General features: G+C 39.4%; 2 protein-coding genes across 5 annotated transcripts in view; one reads left to right on the top strand and one right to left on the bottom strand.

Annotated features, from left to right (window-relative positions):
- The window catches only part of nr5a2 (nuclear receptor subfamily 5, group A, member 2), a 45,811-nt gene extending 28,303 nt beyond the window's left edge, over window positions 1-17,508 (top strand). Inside the window, exons 6-7 of the mRNA XM_066647192.1 lie at window positions 878-1,025; window positions 15,479-17,508. Coding sequence (XP_066503289.1) covers window positions 878-1,025; window positions 15,479-15,726 — 396 coding nt within the window. The 3' untranslated portion in view covers window positions 15,727-17,508. The remainder of the gene's footprint in view (window positions 1-877; window positions 1,026-15,478) is intronic.
- Window positions 17,509-17,826: 318 nt separating this feature from the next.
- The window catches only part of LOC136671495 (adhesion G-protein coupled receptor D2), a 64,045-nt gene continuing 62,626 nt past the window's right edge, over window positions 17,827-19,245 (bottom strand). For all 4 annotated transcript variants that reach the window (XM_066647188.1, XM_066647191.1, XM_066647189.1 and 1 more), the window contains one exon: window positions 17,827-19,106. In XM_066647188.1, the coding sequence (XP_066503285.1) occupies window positions 18,981-19,106 (126 nt within the window). In that variant the 3' untranslated portion in view covers window positions 17,827-18,980. The remainder of the gene's footprint in view (window positions 19,107-19,245) is intronic.

Genomic DNA, 19,245 nt, shown 5'->3' on the forward strand with positions numbered 1-19,245 from the left:
AATGCATAGCGCTGTACCCATTCTGCTTACTGGTTAGATGTGCGGAAGAGTTGCAGAGCAGCCTTAGTCAGGTGTAATTAAAGAGAGCTATTGGATATGTGCTTCATTAAAAAATAAAAGGATGGATACTGGTATAGAAATACACACTGAAATTGGATTCCAATGCATAGCAGTGTAGTATTTATTTGTAGAAAGTTACAGATGGGGTAAACAGTGCAGATACTGTAGCAGAGTTTACAAGGTTTCCTTGGGCTACATTAAATATATCATTATATTTCATCTTACAATATTGGCCCCTTTTTTTCTATTAAGTTAATTTAGTGCTCCACTTTTTTCAGTGTGTGATGTTCATTTATGATGTAGGACAAGATAATGTGCCGATTAAAGAAGATTTTGATCAGCCAACTTCTATGTTATGAAGTTCAGCCTTGTCTTCAAACATACTAAAAAAATACAGTGATATAGAGAGGCCTTCTGTGAATTTATGAATTATGGAATATGTATTCAGATGTGATTCCATCCTTCGATTCCATCAAACTTTGAGCCAAGCTTATCAGCTTGACATGTGCTGAAAAAAAAGAACATCAAGGATCAATATGCTTGATTTTGCAATCTGATTCCCAAGAAACACATGTCAACGCCGTGCAAGTTACAAATATGATCCTGAGGAGATGAATGCAGATGTATGTACATGTCTCATGTCTGTGCTGTGATTAATATAAAGTATAATGGCAATGCTGTAACTGTATACTTTAGCCAAGCTTAGTTTGTATGTTATGTTGTGTTTAGGACAGACCACAGATCCTTGCTGACACTGTGTGTGTGTGTGTGTGTGTGTGTGTGTGTGTGTGTGTGTTTATGCTGCCCTCTCCTTCAGGTGGATTATGCCCTAATTGCCTCCCAAGCTGGGGCTACACTCAACAACCTCCTGAGTCACGCACAGGAGCTGGTGAGCAAGCTGCGCTCCCTCCAGCTGGACCAGAGGGAGTTTGTCTGCCTCAAGTTCCTGGTGCTGTTCAGCTTGGGTGAGTACGGAGAAAAGGAAGGGGCAGATATACGGAGGAGAAGTGTATGAGGTGGGAGGAGGCAGGATCCCTCATGCTCACTACCAAGGTTCTTGGGGGACCTTGGGATAATCCGAGAGACGGCACTCCTTTCTCTCGCTCCCTATCCCTGTCTGATAAGCAACCTGCTACAGACGACTATTATATGTGCCGCTGTCTCACACAAACTGAGCCCCTGGTTGTAGAGCCTTTTGTCACTGATATAGGACCAGCTTATGCACAAATCCTGCTTTTAACCCCTAAAATCACAAGTGTCTGTATATGGGCTCAGGTGTGAATTCTTCAGTCACATAGCTCTATCTTATGTATATATTAGTTTTACAGTAGGTACGTAATACTTTACAATTGTTCATGACATATTTTAAGGGGTTTAGTTTTGCAAGAGAAGTTATAAGTGTTCTTAAAGCTCAACTTTCTCCTCCCTACACCCTCCTCACGTATTGTGCCTATTTGACCTTTTGCAGAACTGTTATTAAAAATACATAATGACCAGTTATTCTATAAATGTCCATTGGGTGTTATGCTGTTCTTTATCAGATGGAACTGATTTTCGAACTGCAACACAATAAATACTGGATTTGTGACCTTTAATTAATAATTCTTGTGGGTTGCATAGGCGGTTATAAAAACATGATTTTGGTAGTCTGGCCCTCACTTCAGCATAAATTCATGAATAGCGCAATTTCCAAATTTTCAAAAGAGTTCAGGAAATACAAGGTCACTGAAGTTTTCCACTTCTGTTCTAAAGCCTGAATATACCAGAAAATCAGGAAAAATGAAGAAGTCGTGGAGATCCTCAATGACAAGCATCCAGAGTTCATCCTATTCTTCTGCACTTTTCCACTCAATAACCCAAAAGCCATCAGATGTCTGCCCTCTCGGGTACTTGTTCTTTATTAATGAAGTCATTTGAAGTCAAGGTAACTTTCTCAGCGCAGCCCATGAAAGATGCTGGTCTCCATCAAATCCAAAATGGAAAAAGAGAGGCTTGCAGTTTCCCCATAAGAAAACACTCTGCTGTGCATGTCAACAGCATTATCATATCACTGTGTCTGTACTCAGCAGACTCACTGTGTGTAGTATGTTAGGTGCAAATGTGTTTTGGCCTTAGTTGCATTTGAACCGCATCATATCACAAAATGAGCAGTGATCACTTTGAAGTACTTCTGTGGGGGCCCTTTCCACTCCTTCAGAATGTTCCTTACATCCTTTCCCATATCTAACAAACTAAAGAGAGGACCAGAATGAAGGTGATGTTCCTTCAGCCTTAGGTCCAGCCCTCTCTGTCTGATGGGATTCATGTTTGTGTTTTTTATTGTTGCGTGGCAGAGGATTTAGCTGGTGGTGGGGGATGGGCTTTGGCTCTAAATAATTTGGCGGCAACATCATCCATAATAAAACACTCACCTGAGGGGAGTGTATCGCCCCCGGCTCTGCCCCGTGCTAGCGGCTAGCGTCAACCAGTACGTCTGTCTGGCTGAGTGTGAATAAGAGACTTAAGTCTGGAGATTAGAGACTGCACTGATTAATATCATCCTGTGGATGGAGGCTTCGCACTGTGTGTGTGTGTATGTGTGTGTGATGATCCTTGCAGGATGCTATTGCGAAGCCAATTAATCAGAGGTTAATGAAATGAAGCATGAAAATACCTTAGTGCTTTATGAATACCTAAGGCAACACAGGGTATATTCACTCTCCCCGTCTACATCTGTTTAGTTTGGACAAAGAGTATTTTAATGAGATATGCTCAGTGAATCCCTTTTAAATGTTTTTGTTTCAATGATTGCTACATCTATTTACCTGAACTCTTAAAACAGACTTATTATTCAGCTAATACATATCAAGTAACTAATATATAAGTAATACGTAAGTTATGTAATTACTGAAAAATCACAAATGGTACATAGTACATTTATTTTTAAATATTTTAAATTTTTGATTTAAACTTAAACAAAAGTCAGCAACTTTGCCATGTGAGCACACAGCTGCAGAACGTTGTAGTAGACTTAAAGCTGAAGTTCTACACTTCATCCAATCCCCTGCTCCAGCCTCAATCACATTCTTTCACTCAAGTGCCTCTTCTCATTCACTCTAAATGCAGTCTAACCTCTCTGGCCCGTTCTTACAAATGAAGCCTTTTAAAGGAAATCAAAGGTACATTTTCCCAAGCCTGACATGCCATTTTAGACCCCATAGCTCTAAGCTACAGCCGTTTTCTGTCAGCTCTTGAGAAGCTTCGTAATCTGTCACTGTCGGGCCACCCGTGGGAGGGTGGACTCTTTGTAAAGGTAAGTGTCGATAAAGAGGAGGATGGACACAGCTTGACCCAGGAGCAATCGCTTGTCTCCTCAGATTTGGGTGGAGCTGTCGAAAGGAGCAATTGCACGTCTCAATCGCCTTACCTCTGTCAGTCTCCATGGGTTGAAAGGATGGAGTGGCTCTTACTGGAGGTGAAGGCTTTATCAATGGGTAAATAATTGCAGGAGGGGCATTGATTTCCTCCATATCAAGAGGGGCAACAGAAGTTGAGTGATATTCTTTTGGCAGGGGAGTGGCAAGTTGGGCTGTTGCCATGATGGTGCACATCTAAGGTGTCGTTAGGCCAAGTCTCTACTATTGTGTGGAGTAAAGTTTTTGGCTTATAAATGAATGTAGAGGCCACTGCTTAATGAGCTCAAATGCTCAAAAAGTGTATATACTGAAGCAGATAGTCATGCAACGTCAGTAGCCCAACATTAGCAGTAAATTGAGCATAATGAAGCTCAGTGATTCAAACATGCCATTGTCATTTGATGTCACACCGTGAAATCCCCCTTAGTGCAAGGTCTGGTAAATTATAAGCCTTATTATTGGGAAATTATAGAGTTTAGGAGCAACAACAATTCACAGTTTACTGCCAGAGTAAAGCTGTTGAGTGCTGAAGCTTGTAGTTCACAAAAGAGCACATTCTAGGTGTATACTGCTGATGTACATGTAGACAAGATTCTCAACTGTCCTGGTGTTACTGAATTAGTTTGTTTGTAAATTAATGTTTGCATGTGTGTATGCTTAGATATGAACTGGCACTTTTTCCTAGGTGAACCCCTTGTTTCCAATGCAGTCCTCCAGATGCACCGCAGTTCCTGCTTGAGAACATACTGTACGCATTTAGCTGCCGCTTCTCACCAGTGTGTGTTGATTGAGGGTTGAATGGAATGGCGTTCTGTGCAGTGTGGATTGTAAAGCGTCCTTGGGTATCTAGAAAAGGGCTATATATAGAAGTGCAACTATAAATAAAATAAACAACATAACTGCAGTCAGTAACTACACATTTTTGTAGGATGCTAACCTTATTAGGAAATATATTTGCATTGGCAGCTATCTGTTTTGTCCTGCAGATGTCAAGAATATGTGGAGTTTTCTGGATGGCATTCTTGTATTGGACACCAGTATTAAAATTCTACTATTGTATAGAATAATGAATCTGAAGTATGTTGTCTTTGGGGGTTTCCAGGCATTCCTGTGAATCTGTGAAACACTGGAATTCTCCTGCCAGTCTGCTGAATAAGTATTGTATAAAATATGTTGCTCATTCAGCGAGAGGATTTTCTTCTTTTCCTCTTTGAAGAGAAAAGAAGAAAGTTCCCAGATAGGTAGAGTCTAATTAAGCCGACTTGCCTTATTTTCCTGGCCAAAATCGATGCGCCCACCCTTGTGCAAGGGGAGAGATCAGTAATGCATGTGCGCAGACTCATAACTGGTGCAAATATTCATTTCCTGAAACGGACCAAATAATTTGGAAGAAGTCGTGATTGATTAACATTCGAGGGCTGCGACGGTTCAATATTTACGCCTCGGAGACCCCCGGCTGGGGCCAAATAATGGTGCATAAAACTACTGCTATGTCTTAATTAAATGCAAGATAATAGGGGCAGGTTTTTCTTGTGAGCCAAGCAGTTTGACACTGACGGGCAGTAAGTCATTTGGAAGATGTGAGACCTAGGCCCAATCAATACACATATAAAGCAAAATTATGTGTGTGTGTGTGTGGGGGGGGGGGCATACATCTGTAATGTATGTTTGTTTACCTAGAAAAAGGTTTAGGTATGAATTTGAGGCTAAAAAGTAAAGCTTAGATTTATTTTTTGATGATTTGTGACAATATACAGTAGTTCTCCATGTATCTGACATGTCCGCATCTCTCACTGTTGTGTGCTCTCTGAAACTTCATTGTTTTGAACAAAAACATTCATTTGGATTTCGCTCAAATGTTGAAAAGCTTCCAATCAACCTTGAGTGTTCTGATATTTTACAAATCTGGAGTGGAGGCAGGAGTGGGCCTACGCAATGACCCTAATATTCAGGGCTTGTTTTTATTTTTTCTATTTTTCTCACTATCCCTACATTACAGATGCTAGAAATCAAAAGCTTAACCCAGCCTCATAGGTAAGAGGCTCTCTACAAGACGCTGTCCTTATTAGGAGCCTTAAGAGGCTTTCAGACTTTATCAAGCTTTAAAAGCAGCAGAGATCTTCCACAGCTTACTATATGGACCAGTAGTGCACGCTCCGGTCATTAAAGGGATGTAGGAGGCTAAGCTTCAGCACTTTACCTTTAACCCTGCTGACTTTTGCCACAGTTTGAGCACATTCATCATAGTTCAGATTTCAACACATCACATACCTTTCACTCTTGATGCAGGCTACATTTAGAACCTCATCCATCAGTGGTTGTTAAACTGCTTCTTTTAATAGCAAATTTGTTTACACCTGATTAGCTCATAGAGCTGTTAAATAGTCTGTCTACAAGCATTTGTTTAAAAGTGAAAGGATTGAATTACGTTTAAAAGCAGCGAGATTAAAAAAAATACATTGTCTGGGCACCCTGATCCAGAACATTTCATTGTTAAAGACTGTTTACACCTACACAGTACATTTAAATGCTAAACCTACAAATGCTTTAGCAATAAGTAGTATTGTGCATGCCGTACAACTAACAAGTAAAACCAACATCGTTATTTGCCATGAATAAACTCCATTTCTAGAAAGGTCGGGACATTTTGTAAAATGCAATAAAAACAAGATTGTGCGGTTTGTTCATTCTTTTGAAGCTTTATGTAACTGACAAAAGCTCAAAGAAAAAAATATCCAGTGTTTTTACTGAACAACATTTTTATTTTGTAAATATAAACATGTTTAAAATTTGATGCCTCTAACACACTTCAAACATGTTGGGAAAGAGGCATGTGTACATCTGTTTAACATCACCTTTCCTTTTAATTACTGAACTGAGGATACTAAATTTTAAAGTTTTGCAATTGGAATTTTTGCCTGTTCCGGCTCGATACAAGACTTCAGCTGCTCGACAATTCGTGGTCACCATTCCTTGTTTCTCCTTTTCATGATGTGCAATATGAGACAGACTGGACTGCAGTCAGACCAGTTGAGAACACACAGTATGTCTACAAAGACATGTTGTTGTAGCATATACAGAAAGGGCCCAATATTGTCTTTCTGAAATAACCATGGACTTCACAGGTAAAGTTGTAGTCTTGACGGCAGCATATGTCTCTCAGAATGCCCAACGTTGGCTTCCACATCAATAGAAATTTCCCACATAAGCAAGCCACCTCTCCTGAGGTAGCACACATCAGATAGAGTATATTTATATTTTTGAAACACAATCAGGTTCATCAGTAAAATTCTATTCTTTTTTTTCACTTGCTAAGTTTTTAATAGTTAATAAAAGATTCAAGAAAATTAAGAATCACATTTTATAAAAACAAAAAATACATTATATATATCTTGATAGCTTTCATGATTTACTCATTTACAAAGAACATATATTTGGTTGGAAGCTTCTTTCAGTTCCAGAAGTTAGTTTTATAACTTTGTAGCTTATGCTGAATCTGTAATAGACTGCTACTCACAAAACTTTTACAAAACACCACTCCTTTCCCAGATGGTGTGATTTAGAATAGACATAGCAAGGTGTATGTGCTGATTCTGTCTCTCTCCCTCAATTCTATCTCCACCTCCCTCCCTCCGGCTCACTCGCTCTCTTTCCCTGCCCGACCCTTATTACAAGCTGTCAGTTTATTATAAAACATTAGGAAAGCAGAGGGACACTTGCAGTTACTGTCTTATCGATCGGGGGGGATAGATTCTGTGATTTAACACCCAGACCTCCCGTATTTCCACATTCTCACCCTCCTATTAAGGCCTGTGCTTTCCTTTGGCTATTGATGTATCAACATTAACAGTTACAAGCAGCTACAGAAAATCAATGGCCAACTTTTATTACCGGCTGCATAACACACTGGCTGGCCCGCGCGCACTACTAAGCAGACAGGCCAGCCCACAACATGCTCCACACATGTCAGGTCTTTCCTAACTGATACCTGCACTGGAAATATCAATCATATGAGTGTTGGCGTGTTTTCTACCTGCTTTTACAGATAGTTGCCCTACTGCCGATCACTTTTCTTCAGGCTTTTTTTTTTTTCTTTTTTTAAATCTGCACAGCCAAGCCTCATCCCAAACAACCTCAGTGTCATGGCTGTCTTAATTGACTAGTAATTATGTTAACTTTAACCGGCAAAAAAATGTAAGCATTATGCAGATTGTGCTTGTCCAAAAAGATAGGAAATAATCCTGTCCATTAACTGAATGGAGAAGGAGGCTTTTGAAGAAGAACAGCTAAACAGGAGATGTAGCAAAAGCAGAGCACCCTAAAACATTTATGAGGTGCGCATTCCTAACGGGACAAACATACACAAGGCCTTTGTTTTTCCAATCAATGGGCCGAAGTTTATTATTTACCTTCACTACAGCGGTACTTTTCGTTTTTTACAAGTTGTAAAGGGGCCATGTTGTTGTTGCCTCTCTCTCTCTCTGTGTGTGTGTGTGTGCGCTTGTGCAGTTTTTGATTTCTTTTACATGACCATTGCTGCTGCAGGAGATTATTGTAGCTCATGGATAGCAGCATTCCACGATATTAATATCATACCATGGGTGCAGAGTAGCTGACTCGGTTAGCTCAGTCTGGGCCAATTAAAGAGTGCAGCTTCTGTGGGCGAGAGGAAAGCTTCCCCAGGCCTGAAGCCCAGTGCAGTGCCTTTCTGTGGCCAATTCGAAAAGACAGCCAGAGGTTCAGCCGCCATAGGGACGGCTCTATTGATCAGGTGGCTGGTATTATTTAAACATTGCGCACAAACACAGATAAGCATGTTACACAAGCTCCATAGCACCCTTGTGCCCCTCCCCACCTGTCATTTCTGAATCGATCCCACTGAAATATTTCTGAGCCACAGCCATCCATAAAAGCTCCTTGGTCGCACAAGAGAGAAAATGTAGGAGCAGCAGCTCTTAGCCCTTGGGCAGTCAACAGGTCAAATACATGCACTAAATAGCAGAGCAGACATGACATTTTCAAAGAGATCTCTACATTTGAAAATGATTATTCACTTGTTTGCAGGCAGTGTCCAGATTTAAATCAAATCTATTGAACCCTTATTGGAGTTTATTGTATACTATTTAATTGAATTATTTACTTATTTACATAATTAATTACATAATTAATCATAGTGTGAATTACATTAACGAAAAATAAACATGAAAGGTTTTCTCTGTATTTAACCCATCTATGGCAGTGAACACACACACACACACTAGTGCACTAGGGGCTGTAAGCACAAACACACTCAGAGCGTTGGTATTTCAGTGGCTTGTTTGGCCATAGACGTTGAGGGAGGAGACAGTGCTGTTTTTTCACCCCCACCCCAAATTTCCCCTGCTGGTAGTGGGGATCAAACTAGCCCACTTCTCTAAACATTAGGCCATGGCTTCACAGTGGTGCAATAAGTCTGAGGAAAAATCCTTTCCTTTTAAAGAAATTATATTGAATACATTGAAAATTATCCGATGTTGAGTCACTTCAGTTTATAAGAAAAAATTGTAGTTGCAGCTTTAGCCGTTCTGTTCAGTGTACCAGTGGATATTTAATACACCAAAGCAAAAAAAAAAAATGTGTGCATTATACCTCTGAATAAGAAATGTCTCATTTGTGGGTCAATATCATCTTTTCTTTACTAACATTTTGATGTCAGGCATCCATCTAAGAAATGAAGTGCTATTTATCACATTCTTGCTACTAGAAAAGGACGTCATGAAGGAAACCCAGGGATTCTTCTCAGCTGTTGTTGACTTATTATGATCCATTATTCTAATGTAATTAGACCTTTTCAGCATTGGCAAGCACAACCTCCTGTGGAAGTTAAAGCCTGACCACAAGCTTCTGAAATTCGAAACAGTGATTAAACAAAAAGACACAAATGAGTCAACAGGTGTTCTGGATATTTCTGTTGTTCTTCTTTGCAACCCCCACCCTCTCCCTGGTATTCATTGCAATGCTGTCATGTATTTAAAGCAACAAAGCTTTGGAACGCTTGCCCTGTCTTTACACGGGAAAAAATGCAACATCATCAGTCTTGCAGTAATTTAAAACCATGACTGCAGCAAGTGTTAGGTATAAAGGGCAAGAATAAAATAAGCAGGGTGTTCTTACTCTTCCAAGACAGTTATAAATATAAATGCTCATTTAAATATTAGCATTGAAGGAGGATGTTCATGAGAATGGAAGGCATTCCATGAGGTCAAGCATGCGCACTTATGGAGCTTGTCTCAGAAGGTGATATGTCTTTTCAGTGATCAGTGGGAATTTTCCAAAGGGGGGCTGTTGGGTTTGTATTTGAGGTGTCTATTATGATCTTGTTGAGAGGTCGTTTTAGCACAGAGTACGCATGAATAATCATGAATCACCATTGTTCTTTTGACTGCCTCAAAATGGCAATTTCTTATTTTAAAAACAAAGCCATTTCAGATTAAAAGACCACATCTACATTAAATCGGCCACCTCTAGGTTGTGTACTTTATTAATTCATATTTATAATTTTAATTCAGTTATATGAAATATTCTGTAAATACTATGGAACTCACAAATAAAGCATGTAGCTGTAATTAAAAAATAATACAGAGCTTCTATCATTTGGTATTTTTCCTGAAAATGTCAGTTAATATTTTTTTGTTAATTTACACATTATCAGTTTTATGTTGCACTCAGTGCTAGTTCAGTTACTGTTTTTCTTTCTGTTAGCGCCTAATTCAAACCTGCTTCAACTGCTGTGTCAAAAACACTGTGGCCAATTTTGGAAAAGAACCATCGATGACAAGCGCATCAGATTCTCTTCGTTTTTAGTGCGAGTTTAAGTAGGATCTAGTAAATGTATACTGGCGTACAGTTATTTATATGGTCCGATTCATAGTGTGACCTACAATGTCATGCCTGTCTTTTTTGTTCTACAATTAGGATCTATCTTAAATCAGACATATTTTAAAACCTATTAACACATTTGCCAGAAATATACAGTCTAGCATTTCAGTGCCATAAATTAAATCAAGTTTTGACAGGCAGCTTACAAACATGTCATGTTATATTACCCCTGAGGTAAAGGAGACCGCAGCTAATACATTAAATTGAACTCTTGGCTCTTATAATACAGGCACAGCTTCAGCACTAATCTGAGAGGGGCATAAATATTGGAGAGATGCAAAAGAATGCTGTTTCTTTAGTCAGCACAAGCAGTGTTTGATAGTCAGACAAGAAAGGAAGAGGCAAAATGGTATGTGAGTATTTGTGTCTCTTTATATTGGGGAAATTATGCTATGGATTAACTGTCCTTCACTCAGAAAATATACATCCCGAGGCACTCTGGTGAATTATTAATTTAAATTTGTCAAAAAAAGGAGGTGAAAATAAAAAAAGATATTGATGGGAGGTTGGCTTTAATGACCTCATTAGGTTTGTGGTTTCCACTATGGGCAGTATTTGGACTGCTCTGGGAGTTTAGGGGGAGATGGGGAGATACTTGACCCCTGAATGATTTTCTGTCACTTTATCATAAACAAGAAGCTTCTGACGTGCCCCTTTACTCTTTTATGCATGTAATTAGTGTGTGTGAGAGAGAAAGGAAGTGGGCTGAATTCAAACTAGAATATCTAGAAGGTGAGCACACTTAGATGGGGATACAGAGAGATACGGGGTGTTAAAGTGAATTTGTAGGTTGCTGCTGGGCCCTACATTTGAACTTGACATAGCACACTTTAACTGGGAACAAGTACTTTGACATATGTCCAAAGAAAAACATGTATCTCAAAAAATAGTATCTTTACTGGAGAAGGAAAAAACTAATTAACATTTATTCACATTAATGCTTTTAATTCAGTTCTAGGAAAATCTACTACGGAGCAAACAAATAACACATGTAACTGTAATTTAAAAATGTTACAAATGTATTATATAATGGTCTAGGACAGTTATGTTTACCCATTTATATCAGTTGTATGAAACAGTGGTTTGGATAACAGCATTGTCACAGCATTAATTAATATCTGTTTTAACCCTTTTCATAAGTAAGCAATTAATTATGTAATCAGTAAGTAATTACGTTTGTTATAATGGCCAATGTGCAAATTCAGTTAATTATGTAAGTTTATTTTAAAGAAAACATGTTTAATGTTCAAGTCTGGCCAGTGATAACTAAACAGATGTAAATATATTTCCCCTCACCTCAGGAGGAGGCAGCCCCTCTCAGCAAGCACTTGTTAAAGATGGGCTTACCCAAGTTTCTCGTGTTTATTTCATCATACCTAAGGCACTTCTCATCCCCGCTCCCTCCTTTTTGTGGCCCCCCCTCCTCCATGTGGCGAGCAGTGCAGGTCAAACTCGTCCTTGGGCAACCAGGACGTCTCCACTACCTGTTTAACCCGAGAGCGACGGGCTTAGAGTTGACTTAATGTATCCCCAGCTGGAGCCGTCCTGATTAATTCTCTTTCATAGCGGCGGGCCACACCAGACCCAGTAGTCTTATTTTAGCAAGGAGTAGATTGAGCGCTTGTGTTTATTTTGACAATGCTGACCCAAGAACGAGAAAACACTGTTCCTTCCGGCTCTTCTCTTAGTCAGGAGGAGTGACCCTCTGAGAAATGAGGGAAGAGCTGAAGTCATTGATATGCATCATTAACACACACAGAGAGAGAGAGAGAGAGAGAGAAAGAGAGAGAGAGAAAGAGAGAGAGAGAGAGAGAGAGAGAGAGATAGAGATTGGACAGTAAAAGATGTCCTGGGGACACTCATCTTCTTACTGATAATGAACAGCTTCTTTTCATGTTAAAGGTATTCATTTTTCTACATGCAGTCATCCTAATACCAGTCTCATGTGAGTGCCTTATAGTTACTGCACCTAACATGTGCAGATCTACATTAGAAAGAATTTGTATAATATTATTCATTCAGTTGTATAACACATTGATATATTTTCTTTTTTAAATCAGAGATACTGAATAGTGCAGAGTGGAGAGTGTGAAATGTTGTTTAGTGGTAATCATGTGCACGCCAGTGTTGGTATCCAGTATTTTCACAAAAGGAAAACACAGCAGATTTAGCCGTTGTGTAAATATTGTCGTATTTAGACTGAGTGGACATTGGCCATCATCTTCTAGGGGTGGCATGTCAGACGGTGGTTGTGGGGAAGGGAAAGCGGGGGCCTTCCCCCAGGCCCACTCTGGGCCAGAGGGCAGCAGCCGCACCGCCCCTTTCTCTGATTGGTTTGGGTCCGGCAGTCAGGTTAATAATGAATAAAAATGACAATGGGGCAGGCTTGACTGATTACAGGGTGCTGTAAAGTAAAAGAGAGAAAGCCCAAGGTACATGTTGCCCTTTGACACACTATAAAGTATTTAAACATTCACAAATACTGCTGTAATATAAACCATAGGTTGAAACATACACACACATACAGCACTGCCCTAACAGTCTGTCTGTGTCATGTTTCATTGCAGTCACACAACACAGTTTTTGATTAGGTTTGGAGCTTTACTGCTCTAAGAGGAAGCTGTTTATTCCTTAGTGAAGAAAGCGTGGTGGTAAAGTCAATGTGCTCATAATTTGCCTTTCAAATTTCATATTATGATTTAACTGGCCATTGATTAAACTATTAGTGGAGAAAATCCATCCCCAAGTGTGTCTTCATTTGCAATAAAGAGAAAATAAAAATAAATCAATATAAAATAATTTAGTTTATATACACACAGTTACATAATATAAAGAGAGACACAGAGGTTGGGTTTAAGACTTTCAGCTAGTACATTGGTATGCGTGTATACAGTGCTTTAAAATAAACAGAAACATATATATGACACACGTGTAATTGATGGAGCTTATCTTGAGTGCTGAGGTATTTTGGAGGTGATTTTTCTTCAGCTAGTAAATCCTTTCCAATTAAAAAAAACAAACAAAACAGCAGTGTATTCAGAGGCGGGGATGGGGGCGGCATGTGGATATGTAAGGTCGTCTGGCATGATCGCTGATGAAATGAACAATGTATTTCACAGAACCTAAGGGTCTGGAGTTGAGCTTCAGCACAGCTGTGCTGCACACTGAGGCTGTTTCATGTAAAAAAGTTCATAATTAGTCCCACAGTGGCTAAATGTTGAGACAGAAGATGAGAGTGCTTACCGTGCGATGCTTTGACCTGACTAGATGGTAACTGAGATTTTTTTTGGTTATTATTTTTATGGTTGTCAGCAGGGCATGATCAAGCGTTTCTTGCTGTGGATAAATTAAACAAACCGTAGTCTCTCAGCAACGTGGCTTTTTGCTTACGGGGGGAAGAGATCAAGCCACTGTCATCGATCAGCCATCCTTTTTTACACCCCTCTCCCCACCCCTTTTCATTTTGTCTATGTTCAAAAGCAGCCTCACAATAATTAGCAATTAAAATGGATCTTTTTTTGTATAATTTTTCTTTAATTAGTCTGAAAAAGACACAGGGCTTCAGCAAATCTCCGCAGTTTTTTTTTCTCTCACCCCTTGCCCCCCCTCTCCCCATTTTTTGCTCATCACACCCTGAGAAATTTTAAATGTGAAGCTGTGCAACCACAGTAATATTTAACATGTGATTGACTTAACCTAGTCATTTTAATTAGAGCAGTGAGTTTGAGCTTTGCAAACAGGGAGGGCACATAGCAAGGCACTTCATCTCCAGTATCTGTCCAGCTTTCCTGATGTGGCAAGGGATATACAGTATAAGTTTATGGGTTTCTGCATCATGATTCTTCCATACATTGTTCAAACTACAGCCTTCTAGCATTGTGTCAAAAAAAAAAAAAACAATACAATGAGTGACAGGGCTAGAAAACACATCGTTTGTTTACCCTTTTTTTCTGGGGAAAGAAGCGCAGGGGTTGAAGCAGTAGCTTTGTAATTGGTTGTCTCCTGATGGGCTCCTCCTCCTCCCCCTCCCTCACCTTGTCCTGAGCTTGCCTGCCGGTGTCACCCAGGGGTCAGGGAGAACATCCTCAATGTGTGCCATGAAGGACTTGCAGCTCATTCTGCAGACCTCATTACACGCTGAAGTATCTCTCCCCCTCCTCCTCTCTTTCCCTCTCTTTTGCCCGTCCTCTCTCTTTTTCCAGCGGGTGAGGCAGTCACACTTATTTCTCTGCAAGGGAAAGCAGATAGCAGAATGCCAGCTGCCTCATTAGCCGTGGCTGGGTGCGTCCTGGTCCTTTTACAATCACTAGCTGGTGTCCAGGGAAGGCAAAGGGAACCTGCCAGTGAAACCAGTGTTGGGATGGCCCCGCTCGCACTCAGCCCTGTGTCAAAGGGATTAATAAAAGATCACATCGCACCAGCCCATCCAACCTGATTAAATGCGAACACTCACCAGGGATTCATTAGTACCTCATACATTACACCGGCAGCCATTTAGCCGGGTAGAGCTTCATCTGATATCATTGAATACATGCAATTTGCACTATTTTTATGCCATTTTTACTACTGACGATACAGAACACTTCCAAAAACTATTTTCACCACCAAAACAACACAATACACAGATCCATGCAGGAGTCTTTTGCTCTCAACATTACTGAGTATGTGCAGATTACACTATGACTGTCATTACAGACACAGCAGAAGAAATGCCCAATTTTGTTACTGCTATTAATGCTAAATCATGCCACTTTCCAAATAATATCTTGTTCATATTGTACAGACGTCTGTTACTGAATCTATTACCAACATGATGACATTAAGGTGACAAGTATTGCCTTGTTTCTCACTTGTTTTCTGTGATTTGTGGTAGCAACAGCAAAGCCTCCTTGCATACACAGCTTTCCACTGCATAATTCACACTCTGCTGGGCACGGCATCCCTGGGGATCTTTCTCCCACTTGATTCACATTTCATTCCAAATCTCCTGAAAAGTTGTGAGCAAAAAAAAAAAAAAGCCAGCATGTGCTTCACTCCTAAACTGTTATATCCACCTCCTAATGAGCCCATAACTATGATGTGTGTGTTTCTCCTCCTTCCTCCAGACGTCAAGAACCTAGAGAACTTCCACTTGGTGGAGAGCGTCCAGGAGCAGGTCAATGCTGCACTGCTGGACTACGTGATGTGCAACTATCCTCAGCAGACAGACAGGTTTGGTCAGCTCCTGCTGCGGCTGCCAGAAATCCGGGCGATCAGTCTTCAGGCTGAGGAGTACCTCTACTACAAGCACCTGAATGGGGACGTGCCCTGCAACAACCTGCTTATTGAAATGCTGCATGCCAAACGCGCCTGAACTCTGCAAACAAGGTGTTTTTCAACTCTTCTGACTTTTCCTGCCGCACACATTTGCTCCAAGGAACATCTTTCCAGTCCAGCATCATCGCCAAACATAGCCTTCAAACACAGATTCCTGCACAGTCTTCAAAGGTGTCTGAACGGTTCACGCTGGTTTCGGTTGATTGGTTTGGGCCAAACAGAGGGGAGAAGATAACACTTGAAAATGACAGTTTGGCTCAAATTGTTTCTCCCCTGTCAAACTGAAAATCCAACTTAACAGTGACATTATGACTTCTGATTTCTTGGTACACTGCTGATGAACTACAGACACCACTTGTTTTGTGAGCAGACGAACATTTAGACTGAAACTGATTGTCTTCTTCTCCAAGACATGTACTGCTTTGTCAGGATCTGAACTGTATTTTGATGAACACTCAGCCAAACACCTCCCTCATGTCTGTTTTAAGGCACGCAAATCATGGTAGAGCTCCAGTTGTGGAATCAGGTGAACTGGATTTTGGCATGCCCACAACTGTACCACACACTGACGCTAGTTTGCAGCCCCTCATCAAAACACAGATAAATGGGGTGTACCTTTTTGAACTGGCAGGTGATTCCTCCTCTCAGTCAAGAGGCGAATTTGTGCCATTCACATGAAATTGTCTAAAAACTGTCTTTGAACTGTCTTTTACCTCAAGACAAAAGACTTCATTTAAAATATCGTTGCATAGCTCTTTTCACCAGTATGATTTTACCATTATATTGTGGAGAGGAACCCATATAAAACAGCTGTCAGTTTCCCCCCTTCAAACACCTCCTCTCATTACAAAATGGAAGACAGAAATTCAGAGCCAAGATGAAGAAATACTGCCTCAGTCAAAACAAGACCAAAGCCTGCTGCAGAACAAAATGGAAAAAAAGAATCAACCTTAAATATCAGTATTATGAATTTGTGATGTCACAGTTATGTGAGTCTTGCCTTATTTCATTATCATGCTAGCTAACCGTGCTGATGTGAACTATAACATGTAAAATAAAAAGTATATATATATAAAGTATTAATGTAATACAATTAAGAAGAGACAAGAGGTGTTTACATTCATGTGGGTCACGTGGGAGAGAACTGTGATGTAAATTGGAGGTGAGGTAAATTGCAAAGCAATGATTTCTTATAAAAACAAAACAAAAAAATGATAGAAAAATATGTTTGCTTTCTTTGGTGTGTACAGTTTTCATCTTGACCAGTACTTACTTATGTCGTGAGACACTAAAATCAGAGAGAACTCTCGCTTAATATTTGTGTTTCAAGCTGTTTGGTCTTTTGATCAATTTTGCGGAGATTGTGCTCTTTTTTTTTGTCAACTTTTATTTTGTAGAACACCTTTTTTTTCTGTTCTACTTTTAAATGTATGTCACTGGTTAAGCTTAAAGATAAACATAATTTATTGTGTCCTATGTTCACCCATGTGTTGGAAGCACAAGCTGGGGGGAAGTCATAAACAATGTATTTGTTTACTAAAGCATGTTTTTAAAAATGTATATATGCGATGCAGTTCAGGAGCCAAAACACGATCACATTTATTTACATTAAATGTCTGTCCATTTCTCCACTGTAAAATGATGAGAGCCAGTGTATTCCAGTGAAGTGGTGTGACTGACTGTTCCGTCCTTTTCTATGATAGGGTGTAAAAACAGAACATCTCCATCACAGTCTTGTGTGTTTTATACCAAAGACAGCATCTGTCCTCTGACTTGTAATTACCTGTTCTGCATCACAATGAATGGACGACAGCTCTGAGCTTTTATCTTCATCTATTGATCAGACTGGCATTCCATATGGTCAGTTGGAAGGCTCTGGATGTCTTACACAAGTGTTGGGTCGTGATTAGTGTTGGGACAATAATCAGCGTCAACACTAAATGTTTATTTCCATCATTAATTAAAATAATTACAATGGTCTTATTTATTGAATTTTGACATGCACACAAAAATAAACGCTCTTTACCTGTTTTGGAATCATATTTCCCTTACGTTTAGTAAACTTGGTTTGAAAAATATGTTACATGTGTTACACTTGCAAAACCTGTCCCTAATCTATTCATGACATACAATGTATTGGCTCTTTAAACCAATGTGCAGTCAGGTTTCTGCTGGAGAGCGCACCGCTGACCCTGCCGTATGCCCCACTCTTGTATATTAAAATCCCAAACTGTTACAATTTCACATCTTTTTTTTTTAAATGATCTCATAATGTCTTTGTTTCACTGAGATTATAAATTGATAAAGTTTGGTTTAGTCGACTTAACAATTATCCAGATTCTCATTCTCCGTTTGTTTTCACTACATTGACAATCTCAAACCTACAGCTGTCATTTTCTCATTGTCTCTATACACTTCACTTTTCCCTCCAAGTTCTGCAGCTGCCTTGTATTGTTCACGATACAAGTGTGAGCTCCGTTATCAGCCCTGAATGCCACGACCTGAGCCACATCTTACCATGAAGAGTTTCTTTACCAGCTGGTGGAACCTGTCCCTTATACTTCAATAAATTACTATTATGCAAATATTCGGATTATTTCCTCATTCCTCTAAAAACAAAGAGCTGTAGGAATTCATAAACATGTACAAAATAACAGTTTTGTAAATAAATGTGTAAAATGGCAAGACACATCTCAAAAAAGAAGCTCTAGTTCTGTCAGATTCCCGTCACATCTTAAATAACACAAAATGAAGCTTATTAGTAAAATTAGAGATGTTTTTCCAGCTAAAATGTATAAATCATGTAAAGTTGTTAATTTGGAAAACAAAATAAAAATGATACATTTTGAAGAAAAAAAAAAAGTTTTAAATACACAATTAATTTCATATTGAATAAATCTTTTTCCTAAGGGAATATATATATTTTACACTACTTTAAAATGCCAGGTGCCCCTTATATGTGGAAGTTTGATCATGAATGAGCCAATAGAAATTGTCCAAAATTCTTGAACTAACATTGTGTTACAATGTGAAAATTTTGACGCCTGTAAAGTTTTAATTTTGGACATTTTAGGTTTTGTCACTGTAGGCATTTTACAGTAAACTGAGTGAAATATTATTTGCTAATATTTCATTCTCACAAGTTTAACCCCTAAATACAATGTTTCAATATTTCAGAGTGTGTCTCCTACGTTGTACAGCGAAGGCAAAACATGCAAGTATTTACAAAGTACCTATTAAAACATCAATAAAACAGATACTGCTCAGAAAGGTAGGTCATGATAAATAGTTTCAGAAAGGATCCATACTGTGGTGCTCTGAAGATGAGTTTAAAATTTTAAAGGAAACCAGCTCTTCGTCCATAGGAACATGGAGACTACAGGCATCTGTAACACAAGCCACGGGTGCTGCGTGTTCCTAAAAGAAGAAAAGCGGAAAAATAAAAAGGCCATTAGTCTTCAAATTGCATTTTGTTCAGAATAAATGCCACAAACCTTAAGCTTTATGACAAGAAACCATGAGGAAAATACTCACAGCTGGGCTTGTGTAAAAACAA

This window comes from Hoplias malabaricus, chromosome 16 (genome assembly GCF_029633855.1).
Source record: "Hoplias malabaricus isolate fHopMal1 chromosome 16, fHopMal1.hap1, whole genome shotgun sequence".
NCBI lineage: Eukaryota > Metazoa > Chordata > Actinopteri > Characiformes > Erythrinidae > Hoplias > Hoplias malabaricus.